Source organism: Rhododendron vialii, chromosome 4a, assembly GCF_030253575.1.
Source record: "Rhododendron vialii isolate Sample 1 chromosome 4a, ASM3025357v1".
NCBI lineage: Eukaryota > Viridiplantae > Streptophyta > Magnoliopsida > Ericales > Ericaceae > Rhododendron > Rhododendron vialii.
This window is the reverse complement of record NC_080560.1, coordinates 29,985,949-30,010,108: the sequence shown is the minus strand read 5'-3', so window position 1 is coordinate 30,010,108 and position 24,160 is coordinate 29,985,949. Positions and strand designations below refer to the sequence as shown.

General features: G+C 38.5%; 1 protein-coding gene across 2 annotated transcripts; it reads left to right on the top strand.

Annotated features, from left to right (window-relative positions):
* The first annotated feature begins 15,633 nt into the window (after positions 1-15,633).
* Positions 15,634-21,510, top strand: LOC131324713 (ACT domain-containing protein ACR10-like). 2 transcript variants are annotated; one of them, XM_058356795.1, is made up of 6 exons: positions 15,634-16,084; positions 16,742-16,960; positions 17,482-17,587; positions 18,234-18,558; positions 19,211-19,495; positions 21,064-21,510. In XM_058356795.1, the coding sequence occupies exons 1-6, from the start codon at positions 15,922-15,924 to the stop codon at positions 21,199-21,201; spliced, it is 1,236 nt and encodes a 411-aa protein (XP_058212778.1). In that variant the 5' UTR covers positions 15,634-15,921; the 3' UTR covers positions 21,202-21,510. The 2 variants fall into 2 exon arrangements, with proteins under 2 accessions (XP_058212778.1, XP_058212779.1); XM_058356796.1 differs by having other exon boundaries at positions 15,671-16,084; positions 19,211-19,430.
* Positions 21,511-24,160: the final 2,650 nt, after the last annotated feature.

The following is a 24,160-nucleotide window of genomic DNA, read 5'->3' as shown; positions in this document are numbered from 1 at the left end:
ATCCTGTATGCATTCTATGGGTTCTTTGGTACCTTATCCCCGATGGAGAACTTTGAGGTTGGAGTAAAGAAAGAAGAAGTCGATGGCGACAAGGACGCCAATGAGGTGACCGAGGAGGAAAACCGGTTAGGTTAAAGGAATCTCGAAGAGGACGAGACCCCAAAAGCAGAGAAAACCAATTAGGCATATCTTAGGCCGACCTAGGAGCAATTGTAATCCTTCGGGATGTAGGATGTCAGAAACTAGGATCACTTCTGTCTGTTTAAGAATCTCCCAAGCTGTACTATTCCTATGTTATTAATAAAAGCCTTATTTCGTTTACTACTTGTCCTTGTATGATACATTTAGTATTTAGTCATTATTCACGTACGTGCTTATCCTTGTGTCCCTACTTGCCATTATAGTAGAACTCTATGCTTATGATTGTAATTTTCTGTTTTTTTGTGAAAAGCTTGCTTTTATTAAGAGAGTACTGTTGCATACTACTTGATAAACGACTTTCGACTTTTGAAAGAAACACCATTTGCAAAAAGAAAATTTATTTTAGTAGACTAAAACCAACTTTCAATTTCCCCTAGTAGATGGTAAATACGCGCCATGAATTAGGATACGATAACGGAGAGCCCTCAAACTCTAACCCCGACCTAACCCAAATCATGCAAGCATTCATAACCGCTTTGAACGATAATTGCCAAAACCAAAACCATAACAACGGACCTATGAACCGAACTCAATCAATGAACAAGTTCTGCAAACGCCAACCCTCTACCTTTCACAGAGACACCAATCCCGTTGTGGCTGAAACATGGCTAAACGAAGTCAAAATGATCCTTAGAACCCTAGGGATTACCTAAGACGGAGACCGTGTGGCCTTGGCCACATACCAATTGAACAGAGAAACCTGCTATTGGTAGGACGTGATGGAAGCAACCCATACCATAACCACAATGACTTTTGGCGAGTTCGAGACCCTGTTTCTCGACAAGTACTTTCCCACACCCCTTCGCCTAGCCAAGGAACAAGAGTTCCTGAATCTGAAACAGGGAACAATGACCATTACCCAATATGCGACCAAATTTGAAGAACTGTCCCGTTACACTCTAACCTCCATACCAACCGAGGATAAGAAGGCAAGAAGGTTCGAGTGGGGATAGACGACTGCTCGAAAGGCTGTGGTGGCTCAAGCTTTTACCACCTATGCTGAAGTCGTGAAGTGTGCACTCCGACTAGAGAGTGAGAAAACTGACTTCAAAACCCAATAGAGAAAGGCGACAAATGGCACTAGTGGACCAATCCGAACCCAACCCCCTAACAGCAACCATGGACCCTACCCCACCAAACCCTCTATCCCGCCTCAGAGCAACCAACCCTGGAGGACTACAATCCCCGGAAGTGGCGAGCAGAAGAGAAGTGGTCAAGACATAACGACAGTCCAGTGCTTCAACTGTCAGGCTATGGTTCACTATAAGTGCGACTGCCCCCAACTTCAAAGGGAGAGGAATGGAAGCTTTGGAAATCAGAAGGCTCAACAACTTAGATAGGCCGGTTTTGAGAAACAAAACCCTAGAGGCCCATCGCAGCAGCAAAACAAGGGAAAACAGCCCATGGGAACATAGCAAGGCGCTGGAGGGCGTATCTTTGCACTGCAGACTAAGAAACAAGAGCAGGATCCCTCTGTGATCCAAGGTACGCTACTATTATATAGTACCTACGTACAAACCTTGTTAGACTCTGGTGCATTGCATTCATTTACATCTACTGCCTGCGTAACTGCTTTAGCACTGAAAACAAAACCCTTAAGTACGAGTATGAAAGTAACATCACCGTTTAGGGGGAGTATAGCTGTTAGTCTAGTGTGTAAAAGGTACGAACTGGGAGTAGCCAACCTGCGCAAAAACTGCGATCTTAGAGTGATCGACATGGCAGATTTTGACATAATCCCAGGGATGGACTGGATATCAGTACATCGAGCGGTCATAGATTGTCATCTAAAGATGGTGACTGCGTATACCCCTGAAGGGACTCGTTTCCAATTTAAGGGGGATAGACAGACGGTGAGCTCGACGACGAGAAGATCCAGGTGGCAGAATCAACAGTTTGGATGGCTAACTAGCCTCCAGTTGGGAGAAGCCGATAGGATGGAAGTGGGATTACCACACATCGTGTGTGAGTACGTTGATGTTTTCCCTGAAGGACTTCCTGGCTTACCACCCAAGAGAGAGATAGACTTCTCTATAGAACTCCAACTGGAAATGGCACCAATCTCTATGGCGCCGTACCAAATGGCCCCAACTGAGCTAAAGGAGCTCAAGACCCAATTACAAGAGCTGTAGAACAAAGGGTTTATCAGGCCGAGTACGTCACCATGGGGAGCACCTCCACTGTTCACGAAGAAGAAAGAAGGGACGTGCTAAGAAACGTTTGTGGGATACGAGTCCGCATGATGATTTTGCATTTGACGTTGGCGTTTATAGTGGAAACCCTATCAAAGGCCTACAAGGAGGCAAATTGTTCGACAACTGAAGCAACTCCAACCCCGTCTTGTTAAGCAAGTGATGAGGCTTAATTCGATTAACATCATGGTATCATCAGAAAAGGATCCGGGATGATGATATCGCCAAGATAGCCTTTCGTACTAGATACGAACACTACAAGTTTGGAGTAATGCCATTCGGGCTGACTAATGCTCCGGTAGTATTCTTATGTCTCATGAACAAGATTTTTCAACTCTGGCCAAACCAATGACCAAACTGATTCAGAAAGGAGTGAAGCTGGATTAGAATAAAGCCTGTGAGAGATCCTTTAGGGAATTAAAAAAAGAGACTGACCAGTGCACCGATACTTATCATTCCCGAGCGGGGTGTTGATTATATGGTCTACAGCAACGCGTCAAGAGACAGCTTGGGATGCGTGCTGATGCAGAATGAAAAAATTGTAGCCTACGGATCTCGACAACTTCGACCGCACGAGAAGAATTACTCTCACCTATTCGAATCCGAGCGTACACTTAATTTCGAAGACGAAATTATTTTAAGTGGGATAGTTTGTAACGACCTTGATTTTTGGTAAATAAAAATTTCATTAAATATTTAAATTTTATTTTAATTACTTGAATTTCTTTTAAAAATTTCTTTTTAACTTTAATAATCCGTCATAATTAGATTTGATACTTATAAAATTATATCTCTTTGCACCGGATAACCTAGTCATTTTCTAAAGACAAGTATGCTCATAAAAGCACTTGTATATTTTTCCTAGTGAGTAAATAACATCTTTAAATTATATTTCTTACCTAGAGATTCTACTTGACAAGTATAGTTAGATTCTAACCAATTAGTTGGAGGAACCGAAATACCAATTCACTTAGTTATAATTCCCTAACCCTAGATGAACCTTTACCCATTGGACAATAAAAGTTAGGGAAACTTTTATCCATTGGACAATAGGAAACCTAGATTTTCTATCAAGGATATTTTGTGCTAGATTTGATAAAATACTCATATATAGTTGTATATAGATTTATATACACATGCCTAAAGGAAATTTAGTTATTTCAAATATTATTCAAGTATATATTACCTTATTCCTTTTATCATTTGGTCAAAAAATGCAAAGGAAAATATTATCCATTGGATAATAAGTTAGTCTTACTAACTAGTACTAGGATTTATTAAATAAATCACTTCCTAGATTTTCCCATGTGTTATTATGCATTAACGATATGTGGATATCTAATTTCCTAGATTTCTAAGTACACTAATAAATATATAAGTACTAGTACTTCTTGAATTATTCTAATAAGAAAATCTTGGCCATATATTTTATTTGATACTTGAAAATCTTGATAGATTATATGGTACATAATAGAACCTACATTTATATTTGAAAACTTGGACATGTGTAAATCTTGATCTTATAATTTTTTATTAAATACTTGAAAATCTTAGTAGATTACATAGTACAAAATCTAGTCTTTCAATATCATACCTTTCATAATTGCCCCTTTATCCATTGGACAATAATTGCTAGGGAAAATTTTATTCCTGGGGTAATAGCCACGAATTTTGCTATAAATAGCACCCCATTCTCATCATTCAACTCACACATTCCATTCTTCAACTTCTCTCTCTAGAAAGTCTTGTATTCTTGCCTTGTTCTTACTTTGTTCTTAGTGTTCTTGAGGTTATTCTTGAGTTCTTCAAGAAACTCATCCTAGGCCGCCACTAAACCACCACTTGACCACCCTTTCGATCCAAAAAGTTTAGTACTATAGTCAAGATCTAGTTTCGAGAGAAACCTTTCTCATTCGAAACTACCGGAAGCTTATCGTAGGAAGTCACTCCGTCCGATAGCCGACTTACTTTTCCGTAGCCACCTGCCGCTAAGAAGAACGGTAGATTATTCTTATCCCATATCTCTAAATATATGTAGAATATCTCTACTTACTATCTCTAGTATAAATAGAAGTTAGATTATTGCTTATAATGTTTGGAATGCATGATAGTTAGTAGGCTTGTTGTGCTAAAGGATGTATAAACACATTGAATAAACGACTTTTACTTCAATAAACATATGTTGTTTTGAACTTCTCACAAAGGAAGAAAGAACGGATTTTTGGATTTTTAAACTTGATTAGAAGTATTCGTATTTTGATCTTTGGGATGGTTATGAGCATTCATACATGAATTTCTTTTATTACTTGTGGTGTGATAAAGCATAAGTGAATTTCACTCCAAAGGCGTCCGTATATGTGGCGTTATGCTTTAACTAGTGATTTGAGCATGATTTATGTAGGTGGACAAATTCAAGTAGTACTTTGAACAGCACTGGAATGCAACGGCTTCACGTGCCTCTTGACCGAAACCCTAGTTTGTCAACGAAACCCTTATCCTGCAAAACAGACAAGGAGTGAGTGCACCTTTGCCTCTCGTGGCAAAGGCCCTCCGATGCCTTTGTTAGTGTTTCGTACTAGAGAAACCCTAATTATCAGTAGGTGAATATCGAATAATACAATGTATTGCGTACCTTTTACCTCTAGGTTTACCTAATATTTATAGATTTATGGATGCTTGCTGCCCAAGTATCCATATTGCCCTAGGTTTCCTACCTCGTATAGGAAAACTAGGATCTCTTGGATTCTCGTTCCCTTATCAGTTTATTTCCTTAATCCTTGTAGGACTCTTTCCATAACATGCCGAACATCCCATACTCGTTGGGTATCTTTCTTAGATCCTATATTCTTGGGATCTCATCCCTTAACGGAATACCAGTGATTCTGGATCCTTCTAGAATGTTCCCTCTAATAGGACTTCTCTCTTTGTTCGGCCATCTCATGGCCGAACAGACGGCCTGGACCAGTTACTTCACATGTAACTGGTCCTAAGGAAGCAATTTGGACCATTTCCTTTCTAAGGAGCTCTCCTCCTCTTCGGCTCTCTCTTGCCGAACAAGTGTCTTGAACAGTGGCATCTCATGTCATTTTCCTTGTATTTGGTCCAATAACGTCTCGTGTTATTGCACCGAGAATCGTACAACCTCTCTGGACCATTGACTTCTCATGTCACTGGTCCATAGTGCGTTGACCTTTTCTTTGACCGTGCTCGGGCTCGTTTTGGACCTGTTCGGGAATATCTCCCTACAATTTGTAATATAAAGTTGGATGATCTTGCTAGTTTAGTTTCAAGATTACAATGAATGATTTATGATTACGTATGTGAAATGTTCTACCGCGGAGTCGTTGCATGAAAACGAAACACAGAAATCGAGAAGGTAGAAATATGACACCTAGGGTGTGTTAAAGACAAAGTGTAGTTTTGAAATCGCAATGTGGTCGGACTTGCCTATTGTGTGGTGTGGGTGTGTTTTTCGAAAACCCAATGGGAATCCGGAGTGGCGGAACCATTGTGGTATACTCGAGAATCCGGAGCGGTGGAACCGAGGGATGTATTGTTGTTTGGTTACCCGTGGAGAGGAGCCAACACAATTGTTTTAATGATTTTCGAAAACCTAAGTGGAAACCCGGAGCGGCGAAACCATTGTCGGATACTCAGGAACCCGGAGCGGCGGAACCGAGGGTTTTGAATTTTGGATTGGTTATCAGTGGAGAGGAGTTAATGCCAAATTCAATGTTTTATGTGTCAATGGGAACCCGGAACGGCGGAACCATTGTGTGGATACTTGAGAACCCGGAGAGGCGAAACCGAGGTTGGGTGTGTAAAAATGATTTTGAAAATGTTGATTTGAAAAATGAAAAGTGAAAAATGGAGACACGGAATACGAGATATTGCGTAGGAGAAACTCAGAAATCACAGACACCAACCGTTAGTTGAATAGTGAATGTGGATGTGTCATTGTTAATTATTTTGTTAAATACGCATGTACTATATGGATCTCACTGATTCTATGCCCTATTATATGTAAGTTATGGGTTAGCGGGTATGAAATTGTTCTGTTGAGCTTTCGTAACTCATGGCGTTACTTTTGGTGACCTTGACATATTATACTGGTGGCGACGCTGGTATAATGTGTCAGACTTTGTAAATGAATAGGGAGAACTCTACACCTTAGAGACTTTCGGAGCCGAGGAGCTGGCTAGGATGGAGGAGCAGGCGGAACAGTAGATAGGAACCCTAATTTCCCCTCCTTTTGTTGAATAAAAGTTCTTTTGTGAGAATTATGATGTAATATTGAGCCAGACTCTATTTAGATTTTCAATGAAAATGTCTATTTAACGTTCCCAAAATTAGGGGCGTTACAGATATTAAATCCTTAAGGGATTTTATAAAGAATTTTATATACTTGAATTTGAGAGAGAGAGAGAGAGAGAGAGAGAGAGAGAGAGAGAGAGAGATTTATAAAGAATTTTATTCCTTCTTTTGAAACCTTTAAATCCTTAAGGGATTTTATATATATTATTTCACTTTTCTTCTTTTTCTAATTTTTTTTAGCAAAACTAAACAAGGAATTTTCAAAAAAAAAGAAAAAAAAAAAAGGAGAAGGAACGCGATAGAACCATCTCTACCGTTAAAGAGAGAGCAACATAGGTAGAAGGAGATGTGACATGCTACATAAAAATCATTATATAAAACGTTGCAAAGAAATTATATACTGCAAAGTAATTTCTAAACTATGGGGTGGTTTTTACATGTGTTAGAAATATCAAGAGATATCAGTGTATTTGCCAATGAATAAATTATGTATGCCTTTTGAAGTGCAGAATGGAGCTGAGCCCCCGAGAGGTCTCCCCATTGTCGAGGGATTATCTGGTACGTCGGGAGCACCATCACGTGATATCCTAAGTTTCTCCACGAGTATACATCGATCCTCTTCCGCTTCATAAAAATGCATTGGACGGTCGAGTTTGTCTTTTTTACTTCGAAAAATCAAATAGATTAGCTAACGGTTTGTATGTGAAAAAACAAGGGTTCCTTAATAATCTGTAAAAACCCTAACCGTATGAATGCAAATCACCAAGTTATACTAACTAGCAAAAACTACGAAAGCAAACAATCCCAAAACGCAGAGATATACGTGGAAAACCCTTGAATGGATAAAAACCACGGGAATGAATCAATCACTATAATTATTGTGCAGTTACAGATATACCTATCCAAACGAAGTAAATCTTCATAACGTTCTAAATACCACTTGTCGAGTCAAACGTACACCGCACCCAGTGATCTTGATTGTCACCGCCTTGAATCCTTAAGCCTTCCACAATCGTCTGGAAATCCACCGAAGAACAACTCTAAGTTTTGTTGAGATAAAACTGTGGGCGCCTCTTGGAGTTTCATTGTTGCTTCAACAATCCCACCATTGAATCAGAATTCCCAATGCCCGAAGTCAACCACGAGGAGTTTGTAACTCTTCAATAAACGTTTTGGCTGCTGCCCATGTGTCTCCCTAATTCTAGTCCTAGCTGTAAATAAAAGACTAGTATTTATAATACTAGTACCTCGTGCACAAACAGATCAATAACGTCCATCTCTTCAATCCCACACACTGCCTTAACTAGACAGATTACTGCGATTGATACCCGACTAATCTGTTCCAATTTGAGCCGGTTCCAAAAACGAAAAAAGGTTCTTATTTTAAAAAAAAACAATTTCAAGCTAAAAAATTATGGGCTTATTGAAATCTAAAAATATACAATATGAATATTGTTTAAAAGATTTCGTCGAGATCTTTTATACGATGCAAAAAAAAATTAAAAAATTATTTTTCATTTACATTATTTTTGAGTTTAAAAATGTGAAATAAGCTGCTTATTTTTTAAGAAAGTTTTTGAAACGGGGTTTGGCGCTCTCCAATCACTAGATTTGATGGTGAAGTCGTATTACCTCTTTTTATTTTTTTATTCGATCATTCACTCTTAAATACAAATAAAGATCTCTTCCACTCTAATTCTCTACAGACTCACTAGCTTATAAAAAATAATAAAGTTATAACTCGATATAAAATAGTATATGTTTTGTCATACGGAATTGCCAATTCAATTAAGACTACGAAATTTGGTCTATCTTAAAGAAATGGATAATAGCACTGGATTAAAACCCATTAGAGCAAGTCCAATGGGGGGATGGATAGTCATTTTCCATCCCCAAATGCTAAAATCTGGTCTGCAATGGGGGATAGAAAAGGTGATGCAAAATGACTTTGATGAATATGCGGATGGATATATCTATCCCCAAATGACTATAGCTATTAATGCCACATCATCAGACCCAACTGCAATTCCCAGAAAACGGATGACCGGAGTTACCTCAATTCGCCGAAAAGTTGGTCAGAATCTGCAAATGTTGCCGGTTTCTACAATCTGTTGCCGGAATATGCAAATGTCGTTGGTTTATGCAATCTGTCACTGGAGAGAGAGAGATAGAGGTGAGAAAGGGAGAGATCTCACCAGTGAGAGAGAGAGAGAGAGAGAGAGAGAGAGAGAGAGAGATCGACTAGTTTTCCTGCCTTGGTGATTTTCTAGAGTTTGGTGAAATAGGGGTTTGCTCTAATCGAGAGAGAGAGAGAGAGAGAGAGAGAGAGAGAGAGAGCCGTCATATATGGGAGTTATGGTTTGGATGTTTCTTATTCAGCCTAGATGACTTCATAGAGAGAGAGAGAGAGAGAGAGAGACATAATATAACTTTGGAATTTTTATCCAATTTAACACTTTGGGGAACAATAATATTTTCGATCCCTTTGGTTCTATTTTAAAACTCACAATTGGAGAGGGGTGAGTCCTATTTTACAACTAACTGACTTTTAACAACTTTTTGATACTAAAATAACTATCCATCCCCTTATTTTTCATCCCACCATTGGACTTGCTCTTAGACGCATTTGCTTGACCGATTTCTAGTCCTAAATTAATGGGTTGCCCCAAGCGTAGGGCTGAGACCGACGTAGCACAATACCCGGTAAGACCGGAGTCGAATTCACAAAGACGGTGATGTGTGCTGACTAAAAACTCGGGTTGTTAAAATTAAAATGGGCTCTTAAGTAGCCACCCCTTGTCGATTGATTAAGATTAAATTAAGCTAAGAAATAACAAGTTCTTCTTGAGAATTAAAAAGGAGGCACGGTAGTGGGGTTCATAGTACTCGTAACCAGTCCAGATTAACTTGCTCCATTCAGTGTTCTTAAAAACGTTTAACTTTAGATTGGAAAAGATACCCCGCAAGATGCGAACCCTAATGGTCGCCGTTTACCCATGCGAAGCGGAGAATGAGTTTTGGACCTCCATTCTCCCGTTCACATGGGCTCCGACAATGCCTGGATTCGTCTACGGGAAGTATTTTACTAATCTAGAAATTGTCCTTTTCATTGTTTGAAAATAAGAGCAGTGCCCGGACTGGCCATGATGTGCTAATCACCCTGGCACCCTATCCCGACGACTACTCACTCATTATCAAGCAAAAATTGAAAGAAACCCAAGTTTAAAACATGTTTCTATTACATGAGGTGAATAGAAGATCTAAATTAAACAGCAACCAACGAACAACTTTTATAAAGAACAGAAATTAAAATTAGTTACCGAAATACGAGTAATTAAATAAAACTTCAAAACTTGAATGGAAAAATAACTAATGAGAAAACTAAATAATATTCGGAACAAAGAAATCCTGTTGCAGCTCGTTCGGCAGCCTCGTCGTGCGTGATCCCAAGAAGAATCACGGCAACCCCCGTTCTTTCTTCTTTTCCGTGGGAATTAATCCCTTTTTTTTCCAATCTGCCGCAGTCCTTCTAATTTCGTTCGTCAAAAACCTTTTTTTAAAGGGCACTGCTATTCGCAGCCCTTTATTTTCTCCCATAGCCCACTACATTTCGGTAAATGGTTGTTGAAAATCATAAATACCATTTCGGTAAATTGCTGTTGAAAACAAGATTATATTTCGGTAACTACATGTCGAAAATATGTTCAACTTTCGGTAAACAACTGCCGAACATGCATTTTCGGTAAATATCTGTTGAAAAAAATATTATATTTCAGTAATTGGATGCTGAAAATATATCTCAATTTCGGTAACTAATTGTCGAGTATAATTGAAAATTTTTAACGGGCTATGGGAGTAAATAGAGGGCTGCGAATAGCAGCGCCCTTTTTAAAAGCTGCCCCCCGTCAGTTGGTATTAGGTTTTGATTTTAGAGGAACTGCATGTATTAATTACATAATGGTCCCTTAGGATTTTGTCTAATATTAAATTGACCACCAAAATTCTAATGCACTTCGCACTTCAATCCAAAACTTTTGTTAACTTCCATATTTACCCAAAAATCATGAAAATCGAGCTCGAGCAACCTGTAAACATAAAAACGCAAAATAAATACCAATTAACAAATATAAAAGACTAGTAAATATAGATTGGAGGGCCAAAATATGTATATTTTGGCACTTATCAGCATTTATCTCAAATAAATTTTGTTCAAACCCATACCAACTGATATTCAATCAATCAACTAAGGCTAGCTCATTTGGGCATATTCTCCACCTGATCTATAAGGTAAAAGATCTTGATGATAAATGGAAGGGAAAATTTTAAAGGGAAATGATATTGGCATTTTAAAAATTGATGCAGACACTCCAAAAAAAAAAAAGAAAAGTGGCTTTGAAGTTACACTAATTTTGGAGTGTCTGCATCAATTTTTGGAGTGCCAGTATCATTCCCCATTTTAAAATGACTCTTGAACTTTCACCCAAACGTCTCATAAACACTTAAACTTTATTTTATTTCAATCAAACACCTATCTATACTTACAAAATTCTCTAATTTAGACACGTGCTGTTATATTTCGTCCATTTTCTCACAAAATATGATGATGTGGCATCTTTATCCTGTTAAGTGCCTCAATTGCACATGATAGGAAGTCCAAAAGATGCACACAATGAAAACCCATCATTTTCTCCACAATCTCATCTGCTCACATTCTTTTTGTCGCGCTGTTGAGACCATCTCTCGATGCCTCTCCTCCATCGAAGAAGCGAAGAGTCGGATTCCAATGCGAATAAGTGCTGGAATGGTGGGTGGTTGACTTGAAAACTGGCCCTTTTATTTTATTTGTGTTTTCACAGACTTGGGCCCTAGCCAATTAATTAACCTCAATCAAATTTGTCCAATTTCATGGGTGGTTGGTGCTTCCCAACGGTCCTTCATTGGGTACATCACTGTCATAAACGGCGCCGTTGAACCAAAGCCCCAGTCCCATCTTGAAACAAACCTTGTCACACTCCTCACCTGAAACCTGATCTCCTTCTTCCCCCAATCAAACGGTAAAACAACGGTGGCTGTCACCATACCACTTCCTGGCCTCCTCCATATCCACAAACGAAGCCTCTTCCACCGACGCCTTAAAAACCTAATCCTCGGCAACAAGTGGTGAAATCCATTATTTATCAACCCAACAAGGTTCACCATTTCATCAAATAGTAGATAAGTTTGTTTGTTCATGGGATCCGAGTTTGAATGATGATGATTTTGTGATTGGGACAATTTTTGGTTGAGATTTTGGATTTGGATTTGGATTTTTGTTTCTTGATGGGTTTTTGCTCTTAGATTGGTATTTTTTGAGTGATTATTGGATGAGACTTGTTAGAATTTTTTCGGGTGAAATTTCTAGCATGAATAACCGATGAATAACCAAATTTTTGGACTTGGTCTGGGCTACTATTATTTGAAAATTTGTTGGAAGAGGGAGGTGGGGGAGGGGGAGAGGATGAGGGTGGGTGATGTGGTGGGAGAAAAGAAACGGAGTTTGATTCTCCACATTTTTTTGGGCTATTGTTGTGTGCCAAAGAGGCACTTAACGGAGAAAAATATTCCGCTCTTAATTTTCAACATAAATAATAATAATATTGGATAATTAAAATCCTCACTAGAGTTACAATTAATAACTCAAAAGATAGTTCAGTCCCCAAGTTCACAAACTCGCCCAATAAATTACAGAGTTCCAAAGTAGATAAACACAGTACAATGCGGTTTGTTATACAAAAGTTATCAAGTATTCTCTGAAAAATAGCTTTAATCGATAACAACAGCATGCACTCCAAGCACTTCATAATCGTGACCTGCAATGTACTTGAAAATGATAGGTTGAACTACACTAACTTAGTAGAGAATTCTAAACTCAAAATATATGAAAATGCGAAGAAACATGCGCCAAGAGTGAATGAGTTTCAATAAGCGAACATGAGAAACAAAGGTTTACCATAATGAACCGGTGGACTACGACTACAGGGTTCTAGACATTTTAGAAGTATTCCTAACTATTTACACATCAAACTAGCAACATTAATAAACTCGTATCAGTCTGCATCAACCCATAACCAATCTTCAATAATCTCATTATTTTCTGTACAATACCATAATCCTCCACATTTCCACATCGTTCATCATCAAACCCTTTCTCCATAAAAAGTTTCCCCTTTTGATTTCAAAAAGAGGTAAAGAAATACAAAACCGTATCAAGCTCTGTTGATTCGAGCTTGAATACCAGAATCTGTTGATTTGTGTCCAATTATCGGAAGCCGTTGATTGGCTCAAGAATGCCGGATGATTTTTATCAAAATCCTTTAACCAAAATCAAAATCATTTCTTTTAAAAAACTTGGCAAAATCAACAATTTGTCTCTCTTTCATATCATATATCATCATTCACAGTTTTCGCACGTACCGCTCGTGGTCCAGTCATATCACCGAATGTCCATGGTGATATCCGTTCATTTGCATGGTCCGGCCGTCTCACCGAATGTCCATGGTGATACCTGTAGTGTCAATTCCGGTCGTCTCACCACCGAGTGGTGATACCCCGTAGTGTCAAGTTTTTGTTGTGTTTGTAATCTCAAACATTCATTCATATCCTATTTTATTACAAACATTCAACCATGTCATAAATCAACAAATACATAAATTCATACTTTTTTCCCGAGTATAACACTGAGCCCAACGTAACGTACCGAACCCACAAATAACTTTACAACACACCACTCACTGGGTCCTATACAAGAATCTTATAGAATGAGTGCCAAAGTAATTTAGGAAGATCAACGAGACGAATCATGATGACACAGTTACCCTATTATCATTCGGATTATTAGACAGGCTCACATCATCCAACTATACACCCCACAATATACCTTGTATAGCCTATGATGTTCAATAACAATTCTACGATACGTTTTCCATTTCACCAATCACCACGTCACGTCACGTCATATCACTTAACAGTCTATATCGTTTATTGAGACATGACATAATATCTACTACAATCAACCAAATGCATAAATAATATACGAGTACCATATTCATTTAACTCTACACTTTCTTTTCCAACAATGAGAGCCAAAGGAGTGAGTATGATTAACGAATCATTGGAATATGAACAATCAAACTTAGAAGTGATTTGAAGACATTTAAAAGGTATTAGAAATGATCGGAGGTCCAAACCATGAAAGGAGAAACTTTTCAGAAATTTTCAGTTTGGTATATGTGACAGTTAAGAGCGTTACATGTACCCAGCGAATAGAATAATATATCTGGGTTTTGGTATATGTAGTAGTTAAAGGCGCTAGATGTACCCATCGAACAAAATCAGAGAAATCTAGGTTGGTACATGTACCAGGGTAAACACTGGTACATGTAGCACTGAGTTTTTCAGCATGATTTGACAGATTTCAAGGGCAAACACAAGGCTTCCAAACAACGATCGAAAGCAAATTTTAGACACCGAATCAACTCATAAACATATAGAGAAAGTTAGAAATCCCTACCTCTATCATCAAAGCCGAACCCAAAGAGATCGATCAAGCCCTTGACTCCAAAACTTGAAATCAACCGAAAAACTTTGATCCAAGATTAAGCCCATGGAATTCAAGGTTGAAATCACAGGTAGAAGGTATACTAGAGGTTGAATTTCATAGGTCATTGGTTATTTGGAGGGTTTTTGGTGAGAACTTGAGAGAGCGAGAGGGGCGGAGAGAGAGAGAGGGGTCGGGAGATAGAGAGAGAGAGTAGGAGTATTTTTACTCCTCTACACTCACACCCACATATATATACTGGCACATACACTAATCACACTTGCACTCCCTCAAATAATAATCCTAACACATTAACTCCAAATTAAATAAACTCAATTTACATTTTTCTATCATTTTAAACATATTTAAATAATATCCAAAAAATACGGATCCTTACAAAAAATAGGGAAATTTTCAAAATGACATATGAACTTTGCACCAAATGTCACAAAGACACCTGAACTTAAGTTTATTTCAATTAAACACATGTACTAACAAAATTCTCAAATTTAGACACCTGAACTTAAGTTTATTTCAATTAAACACATGTACTGACAAAATTCCCAAATTTAGACCCCGCCGTTATATTTTGTCCCAAAAATTGCTGACATAACATCTCCAACCCGTTTAAGTTGCCCATTGCACATGTTTCCAATAAGAGACGATGCACCCAAGCGAAACCCATAGACAAACTTCATCGTCCACTATTGGAAACAGTGCAATGGGACAACTTAAACAGGTTAGAGATGCCATGTCAGCAATTTTTGGGACGAAATATAACGGCGGTGGTCTAAATTTGGAGATTTTGTTAGTACAGGTATTTAATTGAAATAAACTTAAGTTCATGTATCTAAATTTGGGGATTTTGTTAGTACATGTGTTTAATTGAAATAAACTTAAGTTCAGGTATCTCTGTGACATTTGGTGTAAAGTTCAAGTGCTATTTTGAAAATTTTCCTAAAAAAATCACATCATCACATTTTTTTCACAAATTGGACGGAATGTGACGACAATGAGTCTAAATTAAGAAATGTTGTATAATACAAGTGTTGATAATAAAAATAAAGTAAAGTATAATGCTGTGTTTTGATGGATTTTTAAAATTTTTTGAGTTTGGTTTTTGGAGTAATGAATAAAGAAAGAAATAAGGTAATGATTGGAGACAAAGGTAATAAGTGGAGAGAAATAGAGAAAGAAATGAGAATACTAATTGGAAGGAGAAGAGAGAAATGTGAGTAATGATTGAAAGTATATGTAATGAGTTTTTTGAGTTGAATTTTTTTTTTTAAGCTCTCATCCAATCAAAGCATAGGTGTTTATGAGATATTTGGGTGAAAATTTAAGTGTCATTTTGAAATTTTTTTTTCCTAAATGTGAATCCGGAAAGAAGTTAAAAAGGGGTTAAACTGACCGGACCAGTCAATTCATAGAGAATCCAGCGGATCCCGATTCTGGCGTTTTCTTGCACGAAAGTTCAAAGAAGTAAGAACGCAAGATCCCGATTCTGGCGTTTCCTGTATGTGTCCGAACTTCACTAGTCTGTACACAGCGAGGAGAATTCCGAATGAGTAGATTACTAGTAACAGTTAAATCAGAGGTTCCAGTGTTTGTTGCTTTGATTTGATTTTGAAGAAGAAGATGATGGGGATGCTATGCGACGACGTGGTGATGATAAGGGAAGCGGAGAGGGAAGGAGATGGGGCAACAAGTGTGATAACAGTGAATTGCCCAGACAAGACTGGGTTGGGTTGTGATCTCTGCCGCCTCATCCTTTTCTTCGGTTTGACCATTGTTAGAGTTGGTAACCCACCCAAAATTCTCCCACTTTCTTCAATCTGCACTACGTGTTCGTTTGTTTTTCTCTCTGTTTTGGTAATAAAATCATGGGTATTTGCGTTTTTATTTTGTGATATTATACTAACTTTGGTGCTCAACGTGTTTCCAAGGTTGGGAAATGGAGATCTCTCTCTGTGTTTTGTGAACCAAGTCATGGGGATTGAAATTTGTGTGATTTTTTCACATAATTTGGTGCTCAATAAGTTTCCTTGCAGAAAATGCTACCAGATCAAAGTGCACAGATCCAGACACAGTTGTCGAAACATGACGAAACCGTCTTCGTGTGTTTGGACCTATATATATGGACCCACGTGCATCATCTGGACAAAATTATGCACTTTCATCATCTGGAATTGTTTAGTTGCTGGTTTTGCATAACATGTTTTCAAAGACTTTAATGGCGAAGACATCATTTTAAGTTTAAAAAATACAATATTGCTTAAAGATTTCTAGAAAACTTGTTTCGATAAATAAAACCAAGACATTTGTTAGTTGGTACTAAAATCCATGCCAAGGACTACAGGAATTGTGCTACACATCTCTCTGGCTATGGCGCTTCTTGGGAAACTGATAGCTGTCTTGATAGTTTTCTTTACGTGTATCCTTTAATTGTGTGGTGTAGATGTGTCTACGGATGGGAAGTGGTGCTACATAGTATTCTGGGTCATCGGAAAACCGACTACTAGATGGGGTTTACTGAAGAAGAGACTAATTGGGGTATGCCCTTCTTGTTCTTCAGCATCTGGGATTTCATTTTACCGATCTGAATTGCAGTCTCCCAAGCCTCCTAATGTTTTCCTCTTGAAACTGTGTTGCTATGACAGAAGAGGCCTTCTCCATGGTAATTTCTCCAGGGCTCGTATCCACTTCTACAATGCTCTACTTTGTGAAATTTTCTCGTGAATTGCTTTATTCAATATTTTTCTTTGAACATTCAGCTATATTCCACTACGTGGTGTTCATGCCAGTCTTGTATATTTTTTTCATTTTGATATTTTAGCTGCTAGCTAGTGTTTTTGATGTGATGAATTTGTTTATTGGCGTATGTTCTATTTAGATTTTTAATGTGGTGATATCTTTGACCCTAATCTTCTTTATTTTCTGTTTGATTACCTAGAAGCAGAGGAGAGATAAGAAAACTTGATTTTGTCTTAAGCCCACAAGTTTCGAGGCTTTCTTAGACATTTTTAGTTTCAAGCATTTCAGAATTGCACTTCTTCCTATTTCTTTAAAGCTAATTAGGGAAATTATTGTATCTGATTGTTCGGCCCTTTTATATGTTGTTTGTATGCTACTTGAATTTTCAGATTCTAGCGTGATTTCAGTAATTTATTCCTGAGATGTGGAGAACATTTTGGACAGATGTGACCGTGGTTCTTTGTGAGCTTGAGCTTACGATAAAGAGAGTGAAGGTATCTACCACCCCAGATGGCAGAGTGATGGACTTATTCTTCATCACAGACACCAGGTTTTACATTCTTGGCTCCCTCGAATTCCAAGTTATTATGATCACATTGCATATCATTTGTAGTATTCCGTGAGCGGTCTTTGCGAAATTTTGTCACTAAGATGACTAGAAACATGAGGTAGGATGGTTTTGAATTCGAACTATGGTCATTTAAGGAGTGTTGAGTTAGTGGATAATAGTTTATGAAGATGATTTACATACTATAGGTTTCGTTTTTATGTGTCTATTTTTTCGGTTGGGTGATGTCCCGATTAATCAGAATTGTAGACCTTAGAGCATCTCCACTTCTAATCTTCATTATTTCTTTGCCTAACTACAGTGTCGAACAGCCAAAAATGGCGAATTTGCTCTATTGGTGCAAATACCATTTTGGCAAAACTGCCTTTCACCTACAATAATGAGCTGATGTGGCAATTTTGCCAAAGCCAAACTTGATGCCAAATGGTGCAAAAGAAATGGTTTTGGCAAATTTTTTGCCATGGTAATGACAAGTCCAGTGGAAATGCTCTTAGGAGGGGAGACTCCGTTTCTTAGGGGGAGAGACTCCGTTTATTGTGCAATGCTATGTATTCGAAGTTCTGATAAAACCCTGCATTCCTTAGTATATGATTCCTTGACTCTTTTTAACTTATTATCTCATTGACAGGGAACTTCTGCATACAAATATAAGACAGGAGGATACGTGTGACTGTCTAAAATCTGTTTTAGGAGATGTTATGATTAGTTGTGCAATACAGATTGTTGGCCCTGAAATTTCTGCATGCTCACAAGGGCATTCCTTTCTTCCTCCTGCTATCACAGAAGACCATTTGGATGATGAACGCAGAAGTGGATCTCGTACCTCAAACAATGTATCTGTCATGTTGGATAACTCTCTGAGTCCTGCTCACACGCTTGTCCAAATTGTTTGCCAAGATCACAAAGGTCTCCTCTACGACATAATGAGAACTTTGAAGGATTACAACATCCAGGTAGGTTATTCTGGTTGTCAGATTTGATGGAAATGATTGGTGTTAAGCTCCTGTGTAAACCGACCAGGGTCTAGCCAAATTGGCCACCATTTCACACACTCAACTTGTCGTTATTTCCTGCCAAATGCAGGGTTTTTTTAAACTTTCTCCCTCATTACAAGGGCTCTTTTTTTTTTTTTTTTGTACTTGTGGTTCTTGGCTGTATTTGTGTTCATCGGAATATATGGCGGACTTTCTTCTATGGGTGATTGTTCAGTTTGATGTATTTCTCAAGATGTTTTGTTAATTATCTCTCGCCGTGGGAATAATATGTCCTTTGTGGTATGTTGCCAAAGTCTCATGCTTCCTTTTCCAAGTCCATTTTGAGGGCGAATTCATTACAAGAATTGGTGGATATCTGCATCTCCTTGAAAACTTTATAGGCTCTTGAGCGTGGAGGGATGTTTTTATGGTAAAGAACCTAATGGATTTTAGGACTTGGGACCTCAAGATGATAGTTTTGCTAATGTACATGGCATTCTCGGCACAGATAAATCCTAATTTCTTTCCAGGCAAACGTTGCTTTATAAGTTTTTATGCTATATTACCACAAACATGCAATGACTGTAATTTCATCTGTATTCTAAACACTTGTCTCTCATCATGTACGCAGATTTCTTATGGGCGAGGCACAACGAAACAAAAAAGAAAGTGTGAAGTGGACTTATTTATCATGCAATCAGATGGGAAGAAGATAGTTGACCCTATCAAGCAAAGTGCCTTGTGCTCTCGTATTCAAATGGAGCTACTTTGTCCTCTTAGAGTAGCTTTGGTGAGCCGGGGGCCTGATACGGAACTTCTAGTAGCAAATCCCGTGGAACTATCTGGCAAAGGTCGCCCTCTTGTTTTCTACGACATTACCCTTGCTCTCAAAATGCTCAACACTGGCATATTCTCGGTAATTGCTGATCGCCCTAGTGTATAGTTTGTTCAGATGAGATTAATGTTTGAAAATGGCTGGATTTTCCCTTCTTTTTTCCTCCTTTAGGGCTGTTTGCTGGGCATTATTAGAGTGCTTGGTCGGAATTGCTTTACAATGAATTAGCCGCGGAGACATAAATTTTGTTGTGTTGGTTATTGGAACGACACTACAAGCTTGTGAACTCATGGAGACTAACGCCCTAGTGGCTATGTTACATGGACTTGGGTGCGGGTGCAAGTCCAAGCATCGTACTTTCCTAAACTTAAATCATAGGATACTCATATGTATCCTCAAATTGGGTATGGCTATGGGGGCACGTCCTGAACAGTTGTTTGTAGTATATATATTGCGTAATTTTTTTCAGATTAATGTATCGTAATTTATATGTAGAAATGAATTTACCCAAGAAGGGGTTAAGAAAGATATGTTTTTGCTATTTCCTGTCCATTTGAGACTAGAAATATTGCTTTTCTAGCTAATTTAATATTAATTTTTCTGTAATATTATAACAAGTAGAGGATCCGAGTGTCAAATGGATATGGTTGTCAGACACATCGACACAGATACTTCAGCCAAAATGAAGGATTTATGTAACATAGATAGTGGAGTGACCGCAAGTAGTATCGGAGCCACGGTTGGCGAGAAAGGGTTCATGTATCTGACCTCTATTGAATGCGACACAAGGCTTATTTTCTTTTGGTTTGAACCCGCAATCTACCTTTGTAAACTCTAAGTGGCTAACTGCCCTAATGGACTGATTGCCACGACCCAAAAGCCTCAGAAGTGATGCCCTCTCTGATAATCTTTGGTTTTTAAGGAGATGGTGGAACTCAGATAGGTCGCATATCCCTTTTGCTAGATTGATTGTTTTTGTCAGAGTCCCTTAAAGCAAGTAGAAATGCAAGATTCTATATTGTTGTTCTCTTTTGCGCTATTGGTATGGTTATATAATGAGTTCTGCTATGAGTACTGACCGGCTGGGAGGGAAATCGTACCGACCGGCCTCGCCGGACCATCTCTGGCCACCGGACGGTCAATCCGAGCCGTCCAAAAATTTTAAAATAAAAAACCGAGGGGCCCAACGCGGGAATCAACGGCATTCGAGGTGTGTAGGATGCTTGATCCGAGCACCCCTTTTTCGTGTATATAAACGTATATACATATATACACGAAAAATGGGTGCTCGGATCAAGCAGCCTAAACACCTCGGATGCCGTTTATTCCTGCGTAGGACCCCTCGGTATTTTATTTTAAAATTTTTGGACGGCTCGGATCAGCCGTTCGGTGGCTAGAGACGGCTTGGCGCGGCCGGTCGGTACGATTTCCCTCCCCGGCTCATTAGCGTTATATAATGGCTCCATGTTTGGACACCTCAAACAAGGGGAGTAGTTCAAGAAAGAACTCTTGCTTTGTTTTCAAATGATCTAAGATTTTCTTCCGACTAGTCCCTTCAAAGACATACAAGTTTGTGATCGTACCAAGAACACCAGTAATTCTCTCTCTCTCTCTCTCTCTCTCTCTAAATTTGACCGAATTTTGTCCAGGCTGAGATTGGGAGACACATTATTGGAGACCGGGAATGGGAAGTTTACAGAATTCTACTTGATGAAGTTGATGGCTCACCAGAACTGAAGAGCCAGATTGAGGGAGCAGTTTGGAAGATGTTAATGGGTTGGGAGTGATTAAGAGACTCCATTCCATATGGATTGCAACAGCTTGATCGCTTGTCTTTACAGTATACTTCAACCAGTATGCATATCTTAGATGTCGACGTAGGATCTATCGTGGAAGGTTGAGCTTTATGATCTACTTCTTTTGTAGTCGAAAAGAAGGAAGTTGATGGTGAAATTGAATAGATGAGAGGGGACATAAAGCGTTCCTGCCATTGTACATATGCCATCTATTGTGAATAGTTGTGGAATCTTATCCTGGATCGATGTTTCCATGTAGCTCAGGCGTTCCTCTGGTGGGTAGGTTTAGCTTACTTTGTATTTGCGCCTCTTGTTTTTTCCTTTTATCAACGTCTGACTTGGTGATAATGTAAAAAACATGACAAACCAGTGAATACATAATCAAATTCTTTTCTTTTTGGTTTCCTTAAAGAAAGGAAGTCACAAAGAGAAGATAAAGCAGCACGAGAAAATCAGTAACAAACTAGAGACTCAGAGAGTCGTTGTCTTGGGTCTGTCAAATAGCAAAAAAACACTCTAAAACACCCAAATGGCTTGTGCAACCTCTGAAAATGTTTTGCCTGTCGTTTCAGGATAATGCTTCCTACTGATGTTCATTTAGTTCTGCATTCCATTCAAGTAGCTAAGACTGCATGGTGGATTTGTCTCATTATAGTGAATTGTCTATCTCTTATTCTTAGAAGTGTTCATAAAAGTTGAATCAATGTTTAAGCAACTATGCTAGAGACAAGCACAAACTTACAGCAACACTTGGTGTGTTTGTGCAACATTTGATGTAAGTTTGTGTATGTCTTTAGCTCTTTCCATATTCTAGTAGAAGCTTCTTATATAACTCACTTGTTAGAACTTGTGGCTCATGTGTTAATATGAAGAGATACTAAGAAGCTCTAGAAAGAAGCTAGATGCCGGAGTGGAGCGAAGCCCAACAAGTGAATCTAGTGGAGTGGATTGCGCCGAAGGCCCGTGGATTGGGGGGGGTTGGTTGGTTACAGTACAGGGGTTTTTGGGATACAGGCCAAATACCGAATTAGGGTTAGAATAGAGTAGGTATAAATATTCTATGTTGTAAATCCTGTTTCAATTGATTGAATAAGAAATGACTGCCGTTCTCGCTCCCGGGGACGTACCTGGTATTGGGGAACCACGTATATTTTGTGTTGATTTCTTTACTGTTTTCTATTCGCATATCGTGTGTGTGTTTCGGTCTTACATCTAATGAGAAAATTTGTATCTCGATGATTCTATAGCCAACTGTCAACTTCTGAGTGGAAGGCGAGTAAAGGGCCAAAGTATAGAAGTTGGCTCGGATAAAATTTGGTAAAACTCACTCTAAATATCAGATGGTTTTATATAGTCTTAGCTAAAATTTTGAGTTCGAGTTGAAAATTCCCATCACATGTAGTCATGTACAATGCAACCTTCTATTACAATCCACTCGGGAAATCAGGCGGGCAAACCCAAACCTTGAACCGGGTGGGAATGGGGGCACTCACGAATTACCCGGTCGGGGCGGGTTTGGGCAGTGTTGTAATTTTCGGGTCCGGAAGAGGTATGCAAAAACCCACCCCGACCCTGCTTATGTGGCGATCAATGCACCCCGGCCAACTCAACTCCACCCACCACAACCCTTGATATGACATGACACTTCAACATTACTAGTACTTCTCAGAACGGCCCACCCAGTCAGGTCAAATAAAGTTGAACAAAGTACTAAAATATGGACCAACATGCATGTAAATCAGTCGAACCTCATATACTCAGCCATCCTATCGGCTCATGCCACACCCCCCTTGTGAGTGTATGTCCAAATATGTGTGCTTATAGTATATTTCTGTTCTAACAAAAGATATATGTTCTGCAATAATAGTTTGCATCATGTCTCTGTAAGACTGCGTCATAGACAATTTATTGTTTTCTAATTAATTTCCTTCTTAAAGCCAATTTTAGTGATAAAATAGTGTCATTAAGTACATATTAGTAAAAGTTATTGTAGTATTATGATACAAGACCAGAAATAGTAGTAGTACTCGGTATTTGGTCTTGACGCCCAATTCTGTAGTTGAGTTTTCTCCTCTCCAAACCACTTTGAGGATGATGGGTTTCAACTTTCAAGACACCAACACCACAGAAATAGTGGAAACCTTTGGGTGGGTTTGAGCCACATAAAATCTTGAATGGCCTGTATTTTTTCCAAGATAAATGAAATTCGATTATGTTCCATCACCTTTATTTTTCAAATGAATGATTCAATTTATGAAAACTACCATATGTCAAACTAGTTGGATCACATTTAGTAGAGTGAATAAGTGGAAGATAACACATAGACCCACCAGGTGACTGTACTACCATTTGCAATTTTTTTCTTTCTTTCCTTAATGCTCTTGAACCACTTTGTACGTACCTTTGATTTTAAACACACTTATTGCGTTACTTCTCAATTATTTTTTAAACATGGAGTTTTCTTTTTCGAACAATAGCAGTTTGATATCTAAGAGAATAACATTTCAAACGTAAGCAATAATAAGGAGGGCTCTTTTTGTTATTATTTTTCCATTGGTCGATGAGTAAGTTTTGTAACTTTTTCCATCTTTTTCATCCAAAAATCGAAAAATTATATGTTTGAACCCCATACACAAAAAGTTCACTAAATATAATTTCTTTCCAAGACTTAATAAATAAACAAGACAAACCAAACAGACAAATTAGTTTTGTAATTGTCTTGAGTGCAAAATCTTGTATTATGATTGTTGTTTATTGCAATCTATTACGGAGTATTTTTAAAACCTTATTCAGTAATCTCCTCACCGATCAAGACAAAGCTAGTGGATCGAGGAAGTGCTTGTGAGTCGTGACATGGGCTCACACCAGAGCTAGGCCTATGCCCGCCCAAGATCAGGAACCAGATCAATACAACTTTTTTTTTGGTAATGCAGAGTGTCCCGGGCCAGCT